Genomic DNA, 23522 nt, shown 5'->3' with positions numbered 1-23522 from the left:
CGACTTGTAGGATTGACATTTGGGGGTAACTGAGAAATCAACTACTTTGTCTAGGAAAATTCTGTTGGTTACTGACGTTAAGGACTCAGTTATTTCATAATCATTCCCTTTACTTCATTGAATAACAGGCTGAGCTCTAGAAAAATAGAAAAGCTGATTTAAGTAAGAGTAGATTCTCTCTAATCTCCACATAATGAAATGCACAGATCAGATGAAAGAACTTTTAATGTACCAATGTCGGCGTTAGCTTTGAATTCTTAAAGCTCGTGTAGAATTCACGGTATAAACCATAGTTCTCTTATTCACATCTTTCACCCAATTTTAATGCCAGGTTAGATAGGCATCCTCTGAGAGACCCATATAGGCAGGTGTTGCAGGGCGCGGATAGCCATTTTTCACAAAGGAATAGGGTCCAGGCTTCATTAGATCTTGAGAAGGGGCTACCTTCTTAGTTCATTTGTCTACTAGGGCTGTCTGATAATTCTCTTCTTCCTTTCCTTCAGAGAGGCTAATTCCATTAAATCAATTTCGGTGTCTTGTGCTGACCCCAGGGCATTCTGTCTTTCCAGAAAATGGACCCAAGTGGGGTCAAAGTGCTGGAAACAGCAGAGGACATCCAGGAGAGGCGGCAGCAGGTCCTAGACAGATACCACCGCTTCAAGGAGCTCTCAACCCTTAGGCGCCAGAAGCTTGAAGATTCTTATCGATTCCAGTTTTTCCAAAGAGATGCCGAGGAGCTGGAGAAATGGATTCAGGAGAAACTTCAGATCGCGTCTGATGAGAATTACAAAGACCCAACCAACTTGCAGGTGCCTGTGATCTCCCTGGGACTTCGTGCCAGAATCAAGGGCTCAGATGTTTTTGTTCAAAATTATACAAATAAAGTCATTTAACTATGACTTTGAGTGATTGGGCAGCAAGAGGAATGTAGATAAGACATAAGAACCGACTGGCTCACTATTCTGAAAAATCCTTAGTGTATGTATTAGTGAAGACAAATGTGGAATCTTGCAGGTTTTAATTTTTCTGGATGCTTTAAGCTGATGGTTCTCAAACCACTGCGTCACAGCCGTTGGAGAGCCTTCAGCACATTTTCAGGGAAGGTCTGAGTTAATCTCTTGGAACTGCATTTTTTTTTTTTTTTTTTTTTTGAGAAAAATGTGCTCACAGTGTAATTGCTGGTGAAAATTCATCGTTAGGAGGCTCTTTTAGTGACTCATTAGTAAATCTTACCAAACACAAAGCCTTTAAAAAGCATTGAATTGTACGTAAGACAAGTTAATTTTATGGTGTAAATTATACCTCAGTAAAGCTATTTTTTTAAAACAAGACAGAGCCTTTCTTCTCATTGATTTTTGGTGAAAGACTTTTTAGCAAATGGAGCAGTAGTTGGGCCCGTGGGTCTTTTCACTACATGTGTCAAAGTCATTTAAGAAAACGGTGAACTCTGCTTTAGGTACCAGCCCTGCCTGGCGGTACCAGCCCCTTTGCAGCTCAGTACTTGATTAAAAAGAAGTACGAAGGAATGGAATGTATCAGATCAGAGTGTGGCTTCCAAAGCAAGCCAAAAATATTATATCGTGAGTGAATGTGGGTGAATTATTCAAGGGTAAACACTAAGTGCTAAGAAAACTATTATATGGTACTATTTTTCTAGAAAGGATTGGATGTCCACGTAAAAGCTGATTTCCTGGTAGACGACAGCATTAAGCTATTTTGTAGCATCTTGCCGTCTGCAAAGTTGGTGGTCCGCAGTGGCCAAGCTTTCAGAGGGCCGGTATAGATGCGTCAGAGTAATCGGAGTGATGGAACAGGTGGGATGGGTGGGATGCTGAGTGATATAGTTAGAGAGAGTGAGATTCAGTAGGGGAGAGAGGAATAATGGGGGCCAAGGAGACAGAATGGTGAGGGTTTGGTGGTTGCATCTGTGACTCACTTTGTGGTCCACCAACAGGGCAAGCTTCAGAAGCATCAAGCCTTTGAGGCTGAAGTGCAGGCCAACTCAGGAGCCATTGTTAAGCTGGATGAAACCGGAAACCTGATGATCTCAGAAGGGCATTTTGCATCTGAAACCATAAGGGTGAGTAAGAGTAGGGCCTGGTGTGGGTGGATCTACCTGGTTGGTGGAAGAATGTGGATTAATGCTTTCATATAAATTTGGGTTCTGAAAAAGACTTCTCTAGCTTTTTAAAAGAATTTATGAGGTCTCCTAAAGGAGTTGCCCAAATCCTGCCTTTGTAATATGATTCAGTATGAATATAAACAAGAGTGAATATACAGGAAATTAATGTTCTTTTCGTAGAACAATTTAGAATGTGACTATATTTTTAAAAAGTTTGCAGTGCTCGCTTCAGCAGCACTTATACTAAAGTTTACAGTAAATTAAACTGTCAGCGTTTAATTCACAGATGGTAATGAGATGGGCGAGCATATTAGTGAAACTGATGACTTTAGGGATTAGGACACAGAGATAAATAGGGTGAGCCACAGACACTATAGAGAAGGGTCTCTGCTGAAAAGCTTGCTCTCCAGATCTCTGGCTCGTTTGGTGCCAGTTCATTGGAGTTGGGGCAATAATTCATCTTTCTTCTCTTTAATAAGCCTCTTTAAAAGGATGAGGTATGCACACTTAGTTTGATTTACTTCCCAGCGATCTTCATGTTTTTGTTTTCTGTCACCCGAAGTCACGTTCCATTGAGGAACCAGCCTTTTTAGTCCTTTACCTTTCAGGGCAATCCTGAAGATTTAGATGAAAGCCGTGGTCTTCAGCCCCGGCTGGAACTGTCCCTGACACCCACTGTAGAGGTCTCATTCCCCCAGGTCTAGGGGTTTATTAATCCCACTTTAATAATTTAATGATAGTACCTAATAAATACTTGTCTGTCTTGCTCTGATATACTCTGCAGTCTCATATCAAAGACTTGCAATTAGTCTTAAGCTTATTATTAATAATTAACTATTACTAATGATTATAAATAGGAAATAAAACGACACATAATATTTAATTAACATCTAACCTATCAGGATACTGCAGTATGTGTCTCTGCAATTAAATACGAATATTTATCTGCCATTTTCCTATTATTTTGGATACAGCTTATAAGAAATGAAATCAGCACGCCTTATTATTTTCTTGATAGAGCTGTTTTCCCACAGGGAATGGGGCTGCTCTACAGTAGTATAACCAGGCGACAGAAGAACATGAGAAATAGATCAAGTGGTTGGCTTTCGTAATTAATCCGAGAAAGAGGTAGACCCAAAGATCACTTCATTCAGGTCTATTAGGAAGTACCCTCTTCTCGCTAAGAGATCTTATTAAAGCGACGTTTGAAAGTACTGTTAGCTACTCTTTGTGGGGTAGCTATTAGCAGCCGTTTATGTGCGAACACTGTGCTGGGAATTTGACATGTGTTATTTGCAATCTGCACAATAAGCTTGCAAGGCATCCAGTATCCCCAGATACAGGGTTGAAACTGAAGCTCAGAGAAGTTTGAGTAACTCGCTCTAATTCTACAGCTGATAGGTGACAGAACTGGAATTTCGATCCACTCTTTTTTCTCTTGTCACAAGTATTTGCTTTATTTTTCCAGCCTATATTTAATTTCTGTTGACTTTCTTTTGTAATTCCCCCTGATCTGTTTCTCTGGCTCCCCATCTGTCACCTGGCTGTAATACTACAGAGCAGCCCCATTCACTCTGGGAAAACAGCCTCTATCAGCCGCTTTTCTGGAAGCTCCGGCCGCTTGCTCACGCCCCTCTTGAGAAGTCCACTTGAGTCAGAACCAGACTTTCTCCTCCGCCCTGTGAGCTCTCGGAGTGTTTTTTAAGTGGCCCAGCCTCCCTGGCCACTCATGCGCTCAAACAGTAGTAAACCTGTGAATCCCGACGCTCACCCGCAGTATTTACCAGATGAGACACACCAGGAATGGGAAAGTGCGGGGACAGGCCTGGCCCTGGTTCTTTATGGGGCCGTGAAAATGAAGTTTGCGAGAGACTGACAGCTGACTGGAGGATGAGGTTTTCTTTCGCCTTCTGTGGCCTTTTTATTTGAACGAAGGACTCTCATTTCATCACTTTGATGCTCACAGTTCCATGGCGATCCTGGCTTGGTAATTTATCTGGCCCCATAACTCAGTAACATAGTTTGACAGGCAGTGTTAACGCAGAGGAGGGGGGTGGCGTGCAGAGACTGTGCGTCCTGGATAACCTGTCTGTCACTGGTTTAGACTTTCACGCCGTACCGGACAGCGTGGCGCCCCATAGTCACCGCCACCCACATTGGGTCCCACATCCGAGTAGGTGGAGTGTTGAGTTGCTGTGGGTTGCCTTTCCCCCCTTGCCTTGGAATGCCTCTCCCTCCCCAGTGGTGGGTTCCAGCTGTAACCATCAGTGGCGGAAGTGATTGTAGTGCTGGAAGTGAATCGTGTGAGCGTTTTTTTTTCTCTCCCCGCTCTCTCCTTTCACATGAAACATCCAGCTTGTTTCTGAGAGAATCCACCCATGCTGATTATCCCATGCCTTTCAAGTTTCCATTTTGCTGGGAGCGGCATCTCAACCATGGGTGGATCCTAGACTTCTGTTAGCGTGTAAATTTCCTGTTCGTTTTACTTGTGTCTGGCAGTGTTTCACGGCCCAGTATCTTGGGCAGGCACAATCAGCGCCTTGAGATTGGGTCAGAATACGAGAACTCATCACTTAAGCTTGAATTGATGGTCAGTTCCCCCCAGTCGTTGACAAGTCCTTACAGGACTGTGCCGTGAGAACCCAAAGATGCTGGGACGTGAATATGTTTGGGCCTCTGGCTGCCACTTGGGTGAAGTTTGAAATGACCTGACCTGGGAGCTATTGTACCATAAACTGTCTTTTCACAGAAACTTCAAAACCTTTTCTGTCAAGAATCCTTTTTGATAGCCGATTACGTTTCGGGACCCTGTATTTTCTACTTTTGTGCTAAGGTTGTCCCATTTACTTGTGCCTTGTAATATTTCTTGACCTTTATGATGTCTGTGGGATTACTTGTTTTGTTTTTTTTCCCTTTACCTCCATGAATTCTGAATTATCCTTCAGTAATATTTGCTGGCATTAATACCTCATCTTTCCTGCTCCAATAGTCTAAGAATCTCACTTTAATAATTGAGTGATAGTAACTAATAAAAGGAAATACTTACAAATAATATTAAATCAACAATTGATAACTAATCATATTTAATAATTCCCTTGAAGTAAAGTAGAATAAATTTACCCATGAATGGTCAATTATTTCATACTCTCAGACCTACCAAACCACCATGAAATGAATGCTTTCTTCTGTTCTCAATTAAATTTCCTATTTCCTCTCAGTTTAGGGATTATCTTTTTTCAAGACTTGTTCAGAGATCCGCGAGGTTTCTGACTTATCGGGACTCTCTGGAAGAGCCAGATCTCATAGAAATGGTTGTAATATACGGGATTGAATTTTCACCTCCAGACTCGTTTGATGGAGCTGCACCGCCAATGGGAATTACTTTTGGAGAAAATGCGGGAGAAAGGAATCAAACTACTGCAGGCCCAGAAGCTAGTGCAGTACTTACGAGAATGTGAGGATGTGATGGACTGGATCAATGACAAGGTGCGTTTTGAGAAGGAAGGTTTGCTAGGTCACCTTCCAGAAAGGATGGAGGTCGGCTCCCCCGATCTGCATTCGACAGCCGGTGTTAGCGGGAGCAGCTGCGGGACTGCTGTGTCCCCAGCTCCCCTCTGGTCTGTTCTCATCTGTAACTCTGAAACTCAGCGTCTCTGAGACAGACACCTGTGTGCCTGTCTCCTAAGTTCTGGGGGCCAGTGTTACCAAGCGTTGGTTGGTGACTCCAGCTCTGTTATGGTCCCTGACTAGGAAGCGATTGTGACTTCTGAGGAGCTGGGCCAGGACCTGGAGCATGTGGAAGTTTTACAGAAGAAATTTGAAGAGTTTCAGACGGATATGGCTGCCCACGAAGAAAGAGTTAACGAAGTGAATCAGTTTGCTGCCAAACTCATTCAGGTAAATAGATTTGTGCGTCTCACAACATCATTTTATTAACTGTCTGGTGTTTGCGGAAGAATGTTTTGATGATTGGTTCCCCAGTTTCTGAGTGAGGAAGTTTTGATAACCTCGTCCAAGAGTTTTAAAGTTTAGAGTTGAGTAAGGCAGCGATACTAATTACTCCTAGATTAGAAGATGCTTTTTCACTTGTGGTCACAGCGGGAAGGGCAGAGTTCATTTGGCCTGTTTCCTCCACCCACTTTCGAATAGGGCTTAGTAAAGCTTTTATTGGGCTGCCGAAGCTGGGTGTCAGGGTTTCTCAGACAAGGGTGTGGTGGCGAATGCCTCTGACGATTGGCAGGCGTCCACCGATGCCTGACTGCTCCACTCTGGGTGTTCTCGGGAGCCTGGGGGCCTTGTAATGAATGGCCCCGTCCCGTGGTAGCTGTGGGGCCATTCAGAGGGGAGAGACGTGTGTGGCAAGCACTCCCCATCGCCTGCGCGTACAGGCCCGTTAGCTGCTTCCTTAGTCTCACCTTCCGCTCCAGGAGTCAGTGCTCCCAAGACCTCACGTAGCAGGAACCAGACAATTTTTGCATTGGGGGGATTTTATTTAGGGGTACAAACCTTAAATGTATGGATCTGCACCAGTCTGGTACTTGCTTCCTTTCTGATCAGTGATGAAGGGAAAGAAGAGCCAGCATTCCTCAGAAACATCTCACCCTCCCAGGGGCAGGTGTGCGACCCGCATCCTGGGCCAGCCCACGGTTGTGCCTAGAGCAGCAGGCCAAGCCCAGGTCTGACAAATGGACCGCAGAACCCCGAAATGCTCCACCTTATTACGTGACGTTATTACTTGTTCAAACAAACAAATAAAACGTGGTTGGTGGGGAAGGATATTTTCAGAGAAGTATTTCCCGGCTAAAGTCGGAACAAACCCTGGAAACCATGTTTATGGGCAGTAATGCCGAGCAGCCTTGTGTGCGTTTGAAAGACCAAGTTTTCGAGCACTGGGGGCCGAGCCCGGCACACGGGTGAAGCTGCCGCAAGTCTGCAGCTGAAGTGTAGGCAGACAGGGTTTGCCGCTGATGCACATAACTGCTCCGTAGACTCACCGCCCTACTCCAGGGGACAGATGATGGCTCTCCCCTTTCTGTGTAAGAGGAACCAGAAGCTCTGTTTCAATGAGCTTTACGTCATTCCACATAGAAAACCAGTATTTCTTCAGAATGGTGAAGGTTCGCCGAAGCGGATCCTTCAGGGAACCAGCCCCAGGGGACCAGTCGGAGGTGCCGGAGGCGGTGGGCCAAAGCCACTGTCTCATACTCTTCCTTGTTCAGGAGCAGCACCCCGAGGAGGAGCTGATCAAGACGAAGCAGGACGAAGTGAACGCAGCCTGGCAGCGGCTCAAGGGTCTGGCTCTTCAGAGACAGGGGAAGCTCTTTGGGGCAGCCGAGGTTCAGCGCTTTAACAGGTACCGAGCCGGAGCGGGGTCCCGGGCACGGGCCTCTGCTCAGAGGGGTAGGCTGTGTGGCGTGCCCATGAGACGCGGGAGCTGACTGCGTCTCGGCGCAGTGTGGCTTTCTCAGTTCTAGACAGTCCTAAGTCTGGACTAACTGGAGCCTTCATTCCGTAGGGATGTGGACGAGACTATCAGCTGGATAAAGGAAAAAGAGCAGTTAATGGCCTCTGATGACTTTGGCCGAGACCTGGCGAGTGTCCAGGCTCTGCTTCGGAAGCACGAGGGTTTGGAAAGGGATCTGGCTGCGCTGGAGGACAAGGTGGGGTTTTGAGAGCGGCCGATTCTCTAAATGAGTTCCTGGGGGTCAGGAGAGCAGTTCTGACGGAGTGGCTTTCTAGGTCAAAGCCCTATGTGCCGAGGCCGACCGCCTGCAACAGTCACACCCTCTGAGCGCGACGCAGATTCAAGTGAAGCGCGAGGAGCTGATTACGAACTGGGAGCAGATCCGCACGCTGGCGGCGGAGAGGCACGCGCGTCTCAACGATTCGTACAGGTAGGAATAACCTTCCAGTGCTCTGCAACCCGTATCGTTGTGGACTTTTTTAAGAGAAGAGAGAGAGGCAGGCAGGGTTTAGGGTCAGTTCCGTGTGCTAAGAGAGCTTCTGGATACCCTGCCATGTTTCCTATACTGAGAAAGGGCAGGTGACTTTTTCCTACCTGTGTTATATTTATTCGGGGACTGGCAGCTAAGTGTGTGTGTGTATACACACATGGTATTTATAATTTCACAAATCTATATCCCTGCGTTATGAGAAGTAGTCCTTAGCGGTGTGAGCAGCATATGAAATATCTGGTTAAAATGGAGTAAAGGGTCGGAAAGGAACGAATGCTTACTAACCTGGGGGTGAACTTGGGAACGACAAGGAAGTTGAAAATAAGAGACAAGGCTGTGGAATTATAGTGATGACAAAACCTAAGTTTTAAAAGATTGACTTTCTTTCCTTTGCATTGAAAGAGTCCATACTCTCAGGACTAGAGTTTGTATGGTTTGTCAGACTTTTAAGAACATAGCATTACGAGCTTTAGGGAGGCATCGTCCATTCTGGGAGCTCCACTGCAAACATCCGGTGCCTTCTCTGTGGTTTTCCCAGGCTTCAGCGTTTCCTTGCTGACTTCCGCGACCTCACCAGCTGGGTGACTGAGATGAAAGCCCTCATCAACGCAGACGAGCTCGCCAATGATGTGGCCGGGGCGGAAGCCCTTCTGGACAGACACCAGGAGCACAAGGTAATGTCTCTCAAGGTCTTCCAGAAGTAGACGTGAGCGCGTAATGTGTCAGTGTAGCACTTAACATTCGAGGTAGCTGAAACGTTGTTCGTGGGTAGTTAGTTCCCCTATCAGGCATCAAAATCATAATAAACAAATCCATTTGGCGCAAGGAAGACAAATAGACCGCTGGGACACAAAACAGAGCTCAGACCCTGGGAATGTATGACAGCTTCACAGAGTTTGACAGAGGGCCTGAGAAGCCATTAGGAAAAGACATCTTAGTACGTGGTGCTCTCCTGTTTGACGGCCTCGGCTGGTTTGGGGAAACTTGGCTGTGTCTTTTATTCTCTTCTTCATTCTCGGTGTGATACTCTGATTTCTAGCAATTATTTGAAATTCAACAACTTATTTTTCTTTTGCACAACATGGGCATAGATTGTGCCTTTTTTCCCTTACAGGGCGAAATCGATGCTCACGAAGACAGCTTTAAATCCGCAGACGGATCAGGGCAAGCCCTGCTTGCTGCTGGTCACTACGCCTCCGATGAAGTAAGGGAGAAGGTAAGGGAAGAGAAAAGGCTCTTCTAAACATCTGTGAGAGCTGTGACCTATTCTTAAATGTCTCGACACTGCGTTCACCATGGGGTGTGAGAAAACTTAGAGCTTTGCCCGAAGGTTAAGAAGCAGCTTCTCCAGAGATTGCAAAAGCAGATGTGTGTCCAGTGGGCAGTTGAACACATTTCCTACTTAAAGGAGACTTGCAGGAAGTTGAGTTCTATATTGGTACTGGAGCTAAGAGGAAACACATTTTTATCATTCGCGTATACTGAAGTTTCAAAGTATATTTGAATATCAAGTTGCCTGAGGATCGTTAGATAATGATATAGTTTTAAACGTTGTATCTAGACTAAGAACGCATTTCATGACCTTGTTGTCGTAAGTTTTGGAGCCTAAAACCTGTGCAGGGTGCATTATCGGGTTCTTTAACATCGTGGGGTCCCTACTCGGTTGACATTTGTCACCTGAGAGTCCCTGCTCCGCTTACACGGCCTCACTCTTAGGTAGAGGCCTCGGAGTTTTCTGTGTAGAGTTTCCTTGATGTTTTTCCCTGAAATCGTGTGTGATAACGTGGCAATAAATTAATCCTAGATTAATTAGAACAGGGACATCGCTCTTATATTCAGCGTAAACGTGCAAGCTGTTCAGGCTGGCACGTATGAGTGCTAGTGATTCTTGCCCTTCGTGCATCAGAAGAAAGGCCTGCAGATGAGCGTGAGGATTAGCAATTCCGGGGCAGCCTTCGTGTCTGACCCGAAGGCCTCCGGACTGACTTTTCCCGACTGCCTGTGTTTCCTCCACCTCCAAGCTGACCGTGCTGTCCGAGGAGCGAGCCGCCCTGCTGCAGCTGTGGGAGCTGCGCCGGCAGCAGTACGAGCAGTGCATGGACCTGCAGCTCTTCTACCGCGACACCGAGCAGGTGGACAACTGGATGAGCAAACAAGAGGTAACGTCCAGGCAGAAACCTCGCTACCCCGTGAGCAACGGTCTCTGTTTCTGTTTCGTCTGCTTCTCAGCTGGCTTATTTGGGCTAGGTAGTCATTACCATTTCAGTTCTCAGTCAAACGAAGGAGGGGGACACTGAGCCAGCTTCTGTCACCTCTGCCTTTATTTCTCCCTGCCGTGGCAGTGGCCAGGCCCTCAGGAACGGTTCCAGTTTTTCAGATGAGGGTGATGGTGTAAAATTTTTTTTATTACAGAGATCGTTTTCCTTAAACCTTAGCATTATGCATAATCTAAATCTAATAGAAGTCACAGACGCTGTTTGACAAAAGCGTGAGCAGAACATGGGCCGGGGATCCTCTGCCGTCATCAGATCAGTTTTAAAGGAATCTAAAGGGTTCTGGGATTCCTGGAAGAGGTCTTAGAAGTTTTATAGCCCAAGAATCACTTGCCTTCTTTTTGTGTTTTGGCCAAAACGTCTTTTGCTTTCCTTCCTCGAGGGTTGAAAGGAACAGGACGTTCTTCTGAACACTTTGTTCCCTTTTGCCAGGCTTTCCTGCTGAACGAAGACTTGGGAGATTCCTTGGATAGTGTGGAAGCGCTTCTCAAGAAGCACGAGGACTTCGAGAAATCCCTCAGTGCCCAGGAGGAAAAGATCACGGTAAGGCCCCTTGCCGTCAGCACCTTCAAATGCCCCCTGGAGTAAGCCGGAAGGCGCTGCTTTTTCTGAAAGGCTTCTGAACAGATTTGATGAGGGATCTGTGTGCAAGGCACTCCTGTGGGTGCTTAAAATCTCAGGGTGACGACGATATACCATTACGGGGAGACAACATGACTTTATAGAACGAAGGCGTTTTCCGGATGTAAACCTCCAAATTGAGATTTACCTTTGACTGAAAGTAGTTAAGAGTTAACATAAAAAAAGAATTGACATAAGAGCGTCTTTCCCGGTGGAAACAGAGCTTAGAAGTAGGAATCGGAAGGTTTTTAATCTGTATCTCAGGGGTCCCCAAACTCCGAGCTGCAGACTGGTACTGGTCCATGGCCTGTTAGGAACCAGGCCACACAGCAGGAGGTGAGTGGTGGGCGAGCGAGTGAAGCTTCATCTGTATCTGCAGCCGCTCCCCAGCGCTAGCATCACTGCCTCAGCTCCACCTTAGATCCTCAGGCACTAGATCCTCATATGAGCACCGATCCCTGGTACCCAAAAGGTTGGAGACCGCTGCGATCTGACCCCGGTTGGATCGTGCTGCAGCTGACGTCTCCAGTCTTGAATGGAGCCAGGATAATGTCATGTCTGACTGACGACATCAAACAGCAGCTCAAAACTTTGGGGATAAATGTTGTCTTAGAAAACTCTAGAGTGAAAACCCTGGCCTGTGTTAAAGTTTAGAGTGTTTTGTGACCTGTTCAGCACTTACTTTCCTCGGGAGGCCAAGCTGTGGAATATTCTGCCTCCCAGTGAAGGACGTTTCTTCCTTCCTAGGCACTGGATGAATTCGCAACCAAGCTAATTCAGAACAACCACTATGCCATGGAAGACGTGGCTACTCGCCGTGACGCTGTAAGTTCCGAGATTCTTTATGCGCCTCCGTCTGTGCATGGGTGTCTTTCCTAAGGCAGTGGTTGCAGTGTAGCCTCTTGTGCTGGGAATCTTCGGAGGAGTAAGTACCAGAGACTCACATGGATTCCTGTCTTCCAGCTGTTGAGCCGCCGCAATGCCCTTCACGAGAGAGCCCTGTGTCGCCGCGCCCAGCTGGCCGATTCCTTCCACCTGCAGCAATTTCTCCGTGATTCTGATGAGCTCAAGAGCTGGGTCAATGAGAAGATGAAAACTGCCACGGATGAAGCTTACAAAGTAACGTATTGTTAACATTGCCGTGTAGCGCTGAGTTAGTAAGCTAAACACAGCTCCGCCGATACAGTGTAGCTAAAACGAGAACTAGGGAAATCCAAAACCTGCACTAATGAGTGTCAGCTGACCGTTTTATGCATCCCTTTCTAAAGATGAGAATTTGAGATTTACGTGAGGTAACCTACTCAGGTTCAAGACAGAGCTCGTTCTTTATTGGCAGGACCCGTCCAACCTACAAGGAAAGGTCCAGAAGCATCAGGCCTTTGAGGCTGAGCTCTCAGCGAACCAGAGCCGCATCGATGCCCTGGAGAAGGCTGGGCAGAAGCTGATCGACGTCAATCACTACGCCAAGGACGAAGTGGCGGCTCGTATGAACGAAGTCATCAGTTTGTGGAAGAAACTGCTGGAGGCCACTGAACTGAAAGGTAGGAGAGGCTGAGTCACCAGACTTGACAGCAGCACCGAGGGAATTAACCGGTCCTTCCCGGTTACGTGTCTGAGGGACGTGCACCATGCAGGAAGGTGGGGTGCAGGCCTGGGTGTGCGGGCTCATTTTCACATGGGGGTCACCGCCTTGGGTTCTTGCTGTCCTGCTGATTTGGTAAATGCGGTTGAGCATGTGCTTGGTGGGGGAGCCTGAGTGCGAAGGGGACGATTGGGCCACCGGCCCTGACCGAATCAGGCCTCATCAATCACTAAAAATCCATGAGCCAAGGGCTTTTAACAGTTCTCAATTCTTAATAATTCTCAAAGACCTGATCCCCTGCGGGGTAGAATGCTTTTTAAACAACTTCCAAGTCAGCATTAAGTGGAGGTTGCAGTTTTCCTTCGCCTTTGTGGTAGAGGTGAAGCAGTAACTGCAGTCTGACTCGTAGTCCTTCACTAAGATACATCGTGTGTGAGCCGTATTGCTGGCAGGGTGTTAACAAACAAAATCAAACTTGCCTCTGACTAGGAATAAAGCTCCGCGAGGCTAACCAGCAACAGCAGTTTAACCGCAACGTCGAGGATATTGAACTGTGGCTCTATGAGGTGGAAGGTCACTTGGCTTCAGACGATTATGGCAAAGATCTCACCAACGTCCAGAACCTGCAGAAGAAGCATGCGCTGCTGGAGGCCGATGTGGCCGCCCACCAGGTAGAGTGCAGACCGGGACCTCTTCTCGGGCCAGAAAGTACAGAAATGATAGGCCTGAAGGACATTAGGTAATTCAAGACCAGACCTGTTTGGGGGGCAATGAAATGTTGCTGCTTTTCTTAGATAACCCCATATTCTGCGCGATTCAGCCGTCTTCCCTCAGAGCTCCCTGGGAGCCCAGCATGAGAGCAAGAGATGGTGGAAGGAGTACTCTCTGGGGCGGGAAAAGAACTGTTAGTTTTTCTTTGTATATCATGAAACTACACTTGATGTAGTAAAGTGGGCCTAGAAATGTCCAGGATAGAGTCGCCCAGCCCTGGTCCGAGCCTTCAAGCTTTTCTTTCTCACTCCCAGGATCGAATTGATGGCATCACCATTCAGGCCCGCCAGTTCCAAGATGCTGGCCATTTTGATGCCGAAAACATCAAGAAGAAGCAGGAAGCCCTCGTGGCTCGCTATGAGGCTCTCAAGGAACCCATGATCGCCCGAAAGCAGAAGCTGGCTGATTCTCTGCGTTTGCAGCAGCTCTTCCGTGATGTTGAGGATGAGGAGACGTGGATTCGAGAGAAAGAGCCCATTGCTGCGTCCACCAACAGAGGTTAGTCTGCTTCCATCATATAGGAGTCAAGCTGGGAAAGGGCTATATCCTTATGGCCTAGAAGGGACGCTTGTCTAATGAACAGGGTCAAGCTTTAGTTAATCTGGAACCGTGGTGGAAGCTGCAAGTGATGGCGCTGACTTCTTTAATGGCTTGGATGACTAGGGGTGGTTTCTTCTGCTTTCAGGCAAAGATTTGATTGGAGTCCAGAATCTTCTGAAGAAACACCAAGCCCTCCAGGCAGAAATTGCTGGACACGAACCCCGCATCAAAGCAGTTACACAGAAGGGGAATGCCATGGTGGAGGAAGGTGAGTGCCTATCAATCACCTGGTAAAGTCGCTTTGCTTTTGTCCTTCGAAGGTTAAGTGCACGGACTTGAGTCAGATTGGACTATGGGGTTGAAGACCATCCCCATTCTCTCCTTGACCTTGACTAGACCTTAACCTCTTAGAGAGTGAATTTCTTGTCTGTGAAATGGAGGTAGTAGCACCTGACGATGTAAGTCTCAGTGGCTGAGAACTATGGGGGTGCCGTTACTTTTATTATTTCTTCGCACAAGCAGCACTGGTGTCAATTTGGGACGTGATTGTTAAGGTCTAGATAGAGCTCATGGTTTGAGGAGGCAGAAAATGCAGAAACCTGATACAGGGTTGAAACCCAAGCCTGTCATAAAATTTGGAAACACGAAGAAGCCTGGCTCACCTAGGTGTAGAGACGAAGGTGAGCACACAGAAGACCTTTCTTGTCTTTCTGCAGCACGTCACCATGCTTTTCTGTGTTCTCCCTTCCCCTACCCGCCTCCCAGGCCATTTCGCCGCAGAGGACGTGAAGGCCAAGCTCAACGAACTGAACCAGAAGTGGGAGTCACTCAAGTCGAAAGCTTCACAGCGGCGGCAGGACCTGGAGGACTCGCTGCAGGCCCAACAGTACTTCGCCGATGCCAACGAGGCCGAATCCTGGATGCGGGAGAAGGAGCCCATCGTGGGTAGCACCGACTACGGGAAGGACGAGGACTCCGCCGAGGTGACAGCTTGGGGCGTGTCGCGCTTGCCGGGGAACCTGCCCGGGGCTCAGGCTGGAAGGCCGGTTAGGAAAGTGACCAAGTGTGGGAGGTACAGCGTCATATTGATTGTTAAGGGGTTTTCGAGTTTGGTTTTTTTTTTTCACTTTTTATTATGGAAATTCAGTCATACCGAAAGGAGAAAGAAGGCTGCCTGTCGCCCACCTTCATCCGTTACCGTTCGCCATTCTCCTTGTCTTTTCCGTCCACTACACGCATGCGCACATCAGCACAAATTTTTGTTAGTTATCTGGTTTTGGACTGAAGCTCTTAAATTTTATTCATAAAGGTCTAGTCATAGTCCCTGCGCCTACCTGTTTTTTTGCCAGTCTTTCCCCAAAGCCGGAATGAGTTGGATAGCGACATGAGTTCTTTGATTTTCCCAAGAGATGAGAGAACTGAAAAGCTTTGAAAACGGTAGTAGAGAAAGAAGCAGCACCGAATGTGTCGAGGGAAGGGGCGCTCCTCCACAAGGGTGGTACATGTGGCAGCTTCGACTTAACCTGGATCCTGCTTCTTAAGATGGGTGATGGGTTCACTGCTCAGTTGCTGCTGCTGGTCTTTACATTCCCTTTTGTATTTCGAGTATGGCATGGTTACGTAAAGCCAGGCCGAAAAGATCCTTGAAGTCACAATATTTCCTCCAAATGGAACGTTTATTAGGAAGGGGTAGGGAAGCGTCACGTTATCACATAACTGAAGATTTAAGAGGAGAATGGCACGTTGGCGCGGCAGCTGGGGAGGGAGGCTCTGGCTCCTCGCACTGCGTCACTGTGATTTCGGTTCCAGGCTCTCCTCAAGAAACACGAAGCTTTGATGTCGGACCTCAGCGCCTACGGCAGCAGCATTCAGGCCCTGCGGGAGCAAGCGCAGTCCTGCCGGGTGAGTGTGGCTGTACTGTCAGCAGTTTTAGTAACTTGTGGGAGGCAGCGGAAGTGGCAGGACCCAGAGCCTGTCCGCAGGTGTCGTGGTCGCAGGCAACGTTCTTGTGACTTCACTGTGAAAGTCTTATGCCACAAAGGTGTATGGGCTGTTTAGAAGGAGATTTTTAAAGACATTGGACAGCCGAAGTCCCTGAATCAGGTTTTATTGGTAGTGTCAGAGAAAAACGCTCATAAACGTGTATTTGGTAAATTTGGTACAGCCGTCAATGTTGTACTCTGTCGTGTGCTTCCATGACATGTCATAAACGTCCTTAATTTAATTCTGTTTGCCCTTCCTTTGGCTTTTTAGCAACAAGTGGCCCCCATGGATGACGAGACTGGGAAGGAGCTGGTCTTGGCCCTCTATGACTATCAGGAGAAGAGTCCTCGAGAGGTCACCATGAAAAAGGGAGATATTCTCACCTTGCTCAACAGCACCAACAAGGCAAGGCGCAGAAAGTGGTTGTGTGTGTCTTTCCGTCGACACCATCGATTTTGCTCATTTGGGTGTCGTTGGGTCATTGACTGCGTCTTCCCAAAGTGGGGCTGATGTCACATTTGAAGAGCTGTTAGTTTCCTCATCAGTGTCCCACATCATGTAAGTTTATCCCGTATCATGTATGATCGGGAAGGTCGTCAGTCTGTCTTCCTGAACACCTGCCCGTGGTGTGTGACTGTCTACGGCAGCTCTTCTCACGGTTGAACACCTCCAGGTGGAATTCCTTCCCTCGCAAGCGACAGTCATTTTGTGCGTAACTGCAGATCCATGCGTCCGGCCATTTGGAATCTCGGCTGTACGGCCACAGTAGACAGTTGAAGATAGCTGTGCCGTCACCCCGAGACACTCTTCTCAGAGTTAAATGCTGCCTGGTTCCTCAGCCTTTCTTCCTTGACATTCTGGTTTGACAGCGGCCTTGAAGTGGGGGTGCACGGTGCTCCACATGTTATCCGACTCATCCCGAGGGCTCTTTCCTCCCACCTTGGGGAGGTGGAGAGGTGTGCTCAGCCATTGTTGGGAACCTCCTTATTTCCTCATCCTCAGTTTACCCTAGTAGGGAGAGCTTGAGAAAACCCGGAATTTGTATCTTTCTGTTGGTGCTAATTTAAACCTAAACCAGCCCTCCGGTCTGACTGGGTTATTCCAGAGCAGCGGTGTCCAGGAGAACTTTCTGTGATGGCAGAAATTTTCTAAGTCTGTGCTGGCCCCGCAGTAGCTACTAGCCTCGTGTGGTTATCAAGCACCAGTTGACAAGCGCAACTGAGTTTTTCGTTTAATTTTAGTTTATTGAAAGTTACGTAGCCACACGTGGCTAGTGGCTGCTACGGGATAGCACAGCTCTGGTGTTTTAGCAAAGCGAAGGACGTCCTACATGTTGGGTGTCATCACTTCATTCCTGACCCTCTCCGTACTTGGCGAGTCACGAAGGGACCGAAATTTCAGTCCTTGTGCCAAGTGACTGTGACACGGACAGAAGATCCTCTTAGCATGGTTAGAGCTCTCCTCTGTGTGTCGCGTGTGCTTGCGAACACACACGCAGGCCTCCTTGGTGTTGCCTTTTCTTGGGGACGGAGTTTGCGCTCAGTCTCCCGCTTTGTGTCCTTAGGACTGGTGGAAGGTGGAAGTGAACGACCGCCAGGGTTTCGTGCCAGCTGCATACGTGAAGAAATTGGACCCCGCCCAGTCGGCCTCCCGGGAGAACCTTCTGGAGGAGCAAGGCAGCATAGCGCTGCGGCAGGAGCAGATTGACAACCAGTAAGGGCGACAGTCGATTGTAAAGGTCCAGGTGTCACTCGGGGTAATCTGCATCACCCTGGAGCGAGGTTTAGGCAGTGTCCTCAGGCTTCTGGAACAAGCGTTCTTTGGGTCCCCATCTGCCCTCAGGGACATACTCTTCCTGCTTTCCCATCACCTTTAACCCACAATACCCTGTTTGAACTGCAGACTCATACCTTTATTTTCCTTTGTTTTGTTTTCTTCCCACATTGTTTTTTTCCTAAACAGCATTTTTTTGATTGTTAATATCTGAACCTTTGTCTTCCGGTTCAGGAGCTGCTTTCTGAAATGACAAGTTTGGGTGTCCCACACCCGTACAGCTCTGCCCCTTTTAAAAGGCCGTTTAGAGAGCTGCTCTCTCTCCCATGGCTTTGTGTTCTGAGGATAGAGTTTATTTGGTAATGGCTCTGTCCTTGGTCCCCGGCCTGACCTGTGTCCCTCCTTTAGGGCACACCTAACTCCACTAGTGGAATCAACAGCTTTGGACACTTGGGAGAGATCCAGAATATACGTTCACTCAAGTTGAGAGTAACTGAACTTTTCTGATCTTGGAGATTTCTGAAAAGATCAGTTATTTGTACACTTACAGAGACTTTTTCTGTTACTGTTAAGATGAGTGAGAGATTTTGGCCTGAATCATAAATATGAGAGCAAAAAAATGAACCAGATACATGACCAAAGTTGTGTATTAGCTCTGAGTTAAAGTGTTTTCTTGGGGCTGTCATTTTATTCCCTGGCCTTGCTCTGTGGAGTTACTGGTGTTTCCAGCGCAGGAAAACATACTGCCTTAACCATGGCAGAATTTTCAGGAAAATGAAGGTGAACTAACTTCTCTGATTAAAAAATCCTGCTGTTTCTCTACTGTGATTTTATTCATGGCCTGGCCTGCTTCCGAGAGCTTTTGAATGGCTCCTTAATTTTCCCCCCTTGGAGCATCCACCATCCCGGCACCAGTTGGAGCCACCGCTTCTCCCTGTGGATGGACCCACTAATCTGTGCATGCTTTTGCTGTGCCCCTCTGTGCAGGACACGCATAACTAAGGAGGCCGGCAGTGTGTCCCTGCGTATGAAACAGGTGGAAGAACTGTGAGTAGGCGTGGCCTCGCTGGGCGCCCGTGTCCATGGCTCTGCTGCCCGTCCCTGCCGCTTCTCGTGAGGGCACTCGGTCACCAGAGAGACGAGGTGGTGGGCGGGACCGCGTCTCTGCGCTGCGGCTTTGGCTCACGCAGGGACAGGTGTCGGTGAAGCTGTGTCAGTTGACGGCCGCTGCTTCCCTTGGTTGCTTCCGTGTGCAGCTGTGTGTTCAGAATGGTGTTGGTTCCCCCCGTCGCCTACTGTGGCGGACCAGCTACTGTCAGCCGCAAACCCGAGGGCTGGTTCTCTAGTGTTCCTTAATTGGAAGGAAGGGAAATGCCTCCCTTTAAAGTACTCTACTGCTTCATAACTCGTTGCTTTTTTATTTTATTTTGAGACGCTCAGATGCAATGGTGATTCTAGATCTTTATTTTTTTAACTGTTACCGAGTTTGTCCTTTCATATCTCCAAAGATACAGGAGTTCAGTCTTTTGTATTTTTAGTTCCAAAGAGCTAGAATATTCTTGGATTCTTCTTACGGAATTTTCTAGCTAATGAAAAGGTACAGATACTCCGTATCCTACCCGATTTTCCTTCTGAAGTTGGCAACACTTTTCCGAGAAATGAATGTATCGTTTCAGACATTTCCTGCCGTTCCAGAGTTACTAACATGCTGTATGAGGCTATTTATTTATTTATTTATTTATTTTCATGTGAGGCTATTTAAAGCTCTGTGCCTTCCCCCACTGCCTGAGGGCTGCTCAGAGAATAAATTATGAGAGAGGAGGAACACTATACGTCATGCCCAGCAGACTCATCTCACCTCTGAGCCGTAGTTGCATGAACCCTGTATTTCTGTGCTAAACGCTGGGTCTCCGTCATTTGTGGTTGTGATGTCATAAGTGCGCAGTTGGCCCAGGGATGCCTGTGCCTGGCTGTCGTAGACACCCAGTGGTGAGCAGAACACGTGTGCTTATCCCGGTGGCAATAGTGGGACCTGAGGCTCTTCATCTTCATCTGCGTTCTGGTACATGGTCACCAGGGCATTCTCATTCCACCCATCGCCTTGGAGCCACATCTCGGAGACACCTGGTGGCTTCCTCGATGTTAGGGGTAGAGCCTCTGTAGGGAGCTAACTGCCGTCCTTGCCCTCTCTTGTCCCCCTCTCGAATGCTGTCAGATACCATTCTTTGCTGGAACTGGGTGAGAAGCGGAAAGGCATGTTGGAGAAGAGTTGTAAGAAGTTTATGTTGTTCCGTGAAGCGAACGAGCTCCAGCAGTGGATCAACGAGAAGGAAGCGGCTCTGACAAGTGAAGAGGTTGGCGCGGACTTGGAGCAGGTCGAAGTGCTGCAGAAGAAGTTCGACGACTTCCAGAAGGTGCGGGGGCCTTGCAGCTGAGCCAGGAAATCGTTTTAAGAACGGTTGTCTTAACTTTCGACCACAGATCACTAGAGTGAAAATTGCATAAATTATATTCTGCCGTCTGTGTAGCTATTTTTAAATGATTTTATTTTATTGTTTATTCATTATTATGCCCACAGCACCTGACCAGGTGGTCTCCCATCCAAGTACTAACCGGGCCCAACCCTGCTTAGCTTCCGCGATCAGACAGGATCGGGCACGTTCAGGGTGGCATGGCTGTAGACTTTAAATGACTTCAACCCAGACTTCTCTTGGGTCGGTTTAGTTCCAAGGAAGTACATGCAGTTTCTCTTCATGTTGGTTTAGGACTCTGCTAACCCGAAAATACAGAAATGCGCAAAAATATTTTTTTTCAGTTGGGGTAAAATTCACATAACACACGGGTAGCTATTTTAAAGTATACGATTTGGAGGCATTTGGTATAGTCACAGGTTTGTGCAATCATCACCAGTCTCTAAGAGTTCTAAAACACTTTTATCACTGCAAAAGGAAAGCATGCGCCATTAAGCAGGCATCCCCGTCACACTCCAGCCCCGGCCACCCGCAGGTCTGCGTTTTGTCTCCAGATTTACGTATTCTGGACGTTTTCTATGAATGGGATCATATGTGGCTATTTATGACTGCTTTCTCTGAGCATGTTTTCAAGTGTTCGTCTTTGTAGCACGTTACTACTCCACTACTTTTTGTGGCTAAATAGTAATGCATCCCATGCATGTTCCGCATTTGGTTTATGCATTTCTTGGTTTAAAAGAATTCTTATAACCAATTAAAATGAGTTTGGGGGTTTTTCTCCCAAAGCGCCTAGCATTAAAATGTCATCGCATTCTAGTCATCGTGTCTTCGTTCCCAAGAAAGGCTCTTTAAAGATCTCCATTCAACCAAAATGATGATTTGTTAACTACAGTTTATTAAGTAAAATTGAGACCGACTATTTTCAATACCCAATTGTATTCTTAAATCAGGATTTCCTGATTTATGTCACTGTCGAGAAATAGAATAACTAATTCATAGGATACCTGTTGAACAGGCACAATTTTATAGGCACAAACTGTAGCTCATGAAGATCTGTCACCTTCCTTCTTCAGCTTGCTCTTGTGAGTCTTAGTTATGGCTTTTGCTTTAAAGGATCTGAAGGCCAATGAGTCACGGCTGAAAGACATCAACAAGGTGGCTGAAGACCTGGAGTCTGAAGGTCTCATGGCAGAGGAGGTGCAGGCAGTCCAGCAGCAGGTAGGTATCAGGATCTTGCGTTGAGGCTCTGTTGCCATGAGGAAGCAGCTTGGTTCCTTCCTGTGTTTTTCATAGCCCAGAGTGTAGGTCAGGTCCTCCGTGTTTCTCTTCCGTGCACTAGTCTCCCTCACCTTCACAGAGCAAGGAGAACGCCTCCTGTTTTCTTTTTATACCCGTTAAATATTGTGAAAGTTGTTTCATATTTCTGTAGCTTTTAACTGATAATAAACTCATTCATTCCTTAAACAAAAGGCTTTACTGGTATCTCCAGGTGGGCTGTCCGTCATTTCTTAACCGTCCTGTGTCTCCAGGTTGACAACAGCGAGTGTTACTGAGAGCTGTGTGTTTCCTCTAATATTAACGCTTATTTCCTTTTTTCTTTGTAGGAGGTGTATGGCATGATGCCAAGGGTAAGTCCCAGGTGCTTCATGTGGAACTCGAATGTGAGACGGCATAGACTTTAGGAAGAATATCAAGTCAAGAGCCTCTTAAGGATTTCTGTTCCTGAACCTCAGACCTGCCCTTTGTGTGTAAAAATCTGGGAAAGAAATAGCAGACGTCGGTTACTTTTTTTATTTTAGTCTTAGGTGTACAGTGCAATGGTTAGACGTTTATATAATTTATGAGATGATGTTCCCAGTCACTCTAGCACCCATCTGGCACCACCCACACAGAGTTACAGTAACATTCACTACATCCTCTATGCTGTACTCTACAGCCATGACTATTTGCAACTGCTAATTTGTATTTCTTCTTACTTTCATCATTTTTGGTATACCTTCATCTCTTCACCTTGCAAATTGGTACATTGATTTCTATTTGCCATTCTCCAAGAGACCAGTGTAGTTGTTTTTTTGTTTTTTTTTTTAGGCGAGGCAACCCTTGGTTGACCTTACAGATTGTAAGGACCTCGTCAGTTTATAATCCCTTATTTTTTTATTTTTTACACCTACAGCACTTGGTCTTCCTAGGTGGTCTCCCATCCAAGTACTAACCAGGCCCAACCCTGCTGAGCTTCCGAGATCAGACGGGATCGGGCTTGTTCAGGGTGGCATGGCCGTAGACTAGAGACCAATGAAGTTATTATCTCTTTGGTTTTCTAAAAAAGCGTTTAATCTTTTTGGTTTATTTATTACCTTTTTTCAAAGAATCATATGAAAATGAGTTGGTCGTTTTCAAATTTTCTCATTTTTTCGGCATGAACAGAATTTTTCTCTCCTATTTGTTTGCTTCATTTTCCTCAAGCAGCTTTGCAGCTTGCTCTCACCCAATGGTAACCTCTAAGTGCTGTTTGGGTTCATTAGAAGGAAGGGTGGGGTGTTGTTTGTGTCAATTGCATGGCTGCCTAAACTCTTCCTCCTTTGACTAGGATGACACCGATTCCAAGACAGCCTCCCCCTGGAAGGTAAGAACTCCTTTGCACATAATTGTTTCCAGAGGTGGTATGGGAACAAAAGTATTTTATGTCCTTTTCCGGCGTGCCTGCTCCTGAGCATTCAGGCTTGTTTTGAACCTTTGGTCATTTCTGGACTCGTTTGGGCTGGTTTCTCTCTGACCCTGCATTTTTTGAATCTGTTCTCTCTTAAAACGTGTTGATGAATAGACAGAGCTAGAATGTTCCGACGCAGATGCTCGGGGACGAGTCCACTTAGATGGCATTTATTCCCCACGTTGCTGCCAGAATGGACTCCGCAGAGGTGGCACTGCGTAGTCGGGCGTGGTCCACTCGTAGGTTTGCAGCCCAAAAGGACATGACGTGAACAAGAAAAGGACCGAGAACGAAAAGGGGAGGAAAGAGTCATTCGTAGTCTGCCTGACCACTTTCTCTGTGGCCCACGAAAGGCTGCCCAGAAGACACTGAATCCCGAGGGAGATGAGAAGGTGAAAAGGGAGGAATAAGAGGTGTCCAGGTGTTTACCAGCTAGAGCGGCCGTCGTTCCAGGCGAGGCCGGGCTGGAGCTTGACCAGGAGCACAGGAGAGAGGCTTTTTTTGTATGCGGTGTTTCTAGCCAGGATTCTGCAGCTAGCTGCCCACATCCTACATGCTTAGCTTCTTTCCTCCTGACCCAGCGCTTCAGGAGCACGTCGCTTGAGTTATCGGCAGGCAAGTAAGAGCAGATTTCTACTTTAAAAGGGCATTTTTCCTAAGATGGGAAGAACGCATGAAAACCTAGAAACAAAAAAGCCTCCCGCCACCAGCCCTGCGAGGGGGGT

The 23522-nt window shown here is 47.2% G+C and overlaps 1 protein-coding gene and 2 pseudogenes across 4 annotated transcripts in view; 1 reads left to right on the top strand and 2 right to left on the bottom strand.

Moving 5' to 3' along the window:
• The first annotated feature begins 547 nt into the window (after window positions 1-547).
• SPTAN1 (spectrin alpha, non-erythrocytic 1) overlaps window positions 548-23522 on the top strand; it is a 48032-nt gene continuing 25057 nt past the window's right edge. For 2 of the 4 annotated variants that reach the window (XM_011364177.2, XM_023532998.1), the window contains exons 1-26: window positions 573-809; window positions 1955-2080; window positions 5468-5608; window positions 5873-6019; window positions 7342-7475; window positions 7638-7782; window positions 7862-8016; window positions 8615-8750; window positions 9191-9292; window positions 10098-10235; window positions 10782-10892; window positions 11718-11795; window positions 11934-12089; window positions 12307-12511; window positions 13042-13223; window positions 13578-13821; window positions 14009-14131; window positions 14629-14846; window positions 15673-15765; window positions 16117-16251; window positions 17411-17559; window positions 18607-18666; window positions 19835-20033; window positions 21204-21308; window positions 21695-21718; window positions 22678-22713. In XM_011364177.2, coding sequence (XP_011362479.1) covers window positions 573-809; window positions 1955-2080; window positions 5468-5608; window positions 5873-6019; window positions 7342-7475; window positions 7638-7782; window positions 7862-8016; window positions 8615-8750; window positions 9191-9292; window positions 10098-10235; window positions 10782-10892; window positions 11718-11795; window positions 11934-12089; window positions 12307-12511; window positions 13042-13223; window positions 13578-13821; window positions 14009-14131; window positions 14629-14846; window positions 15673-15765; window positions 16117-16251; window positions 17411-17559; window positions 18607-18666; window positions 19835-20033; window positions 21204-21308; window positions 21695-21718; window positions 22678-22713 — 3579 coding nt within the window. Of the gene's footprint in view, window positions 810-1954; window positions 2081-5467; window positions 5609-5872; window positions 6020-7341; window positions 7476-7637; window positions 7783-7861; window positions 8017-8614; window positions 8751-9190; window positions 9293-10097; window positions 10236-10781; window positions 10893-11717; window positions 11796-11933; window positions 12090-12306; window positions 12512-13041; window positions 13224-13577; window positions 13822-14008; window positions 14132-14628; window positions 14847-15672; window positions 15766-16116; window positions 16252-17410; window positions 17560-18606; window positions 18667-19834; window positions 20034-21203; window positions 21309-21694; window positions 21719-22677; window positions 22714-23522 lie in introns of all 4 variants that reach the window. The other 2 variants (XM_011364176.2, XM_011364178.2) reach the window with 2 other exon arrangements.
• On the bottom strand, window positions 20189-20302 carry LOC111742527 (annotated as a pseudogene).
• Window positions 22255-22373, bottom strand: LOC111742483 (annotated as a pseudogene).

This window comes from Pteropus vampyrus, unplaced genomic scaffold (genome assembly GCF_000151845.1).
Source record: "Pteropus vampyrus isolate Shadow unplaced genomic scaffold, Pvam_2.0 Scaffold95, whole genome shotgun sequence".
In the NCBI taxonomy this organism is placed as follows: Eukaryota; Metazoa; Chordata; class Mammalia; order Chiroptera; family Pteropodidae; genus Pteropus; species Pteropus vampyrus.
Note: the sequence above shows the minus strand (reverse complement) of the source record. Positions and strands in the feature narration are given on the sequence as shown.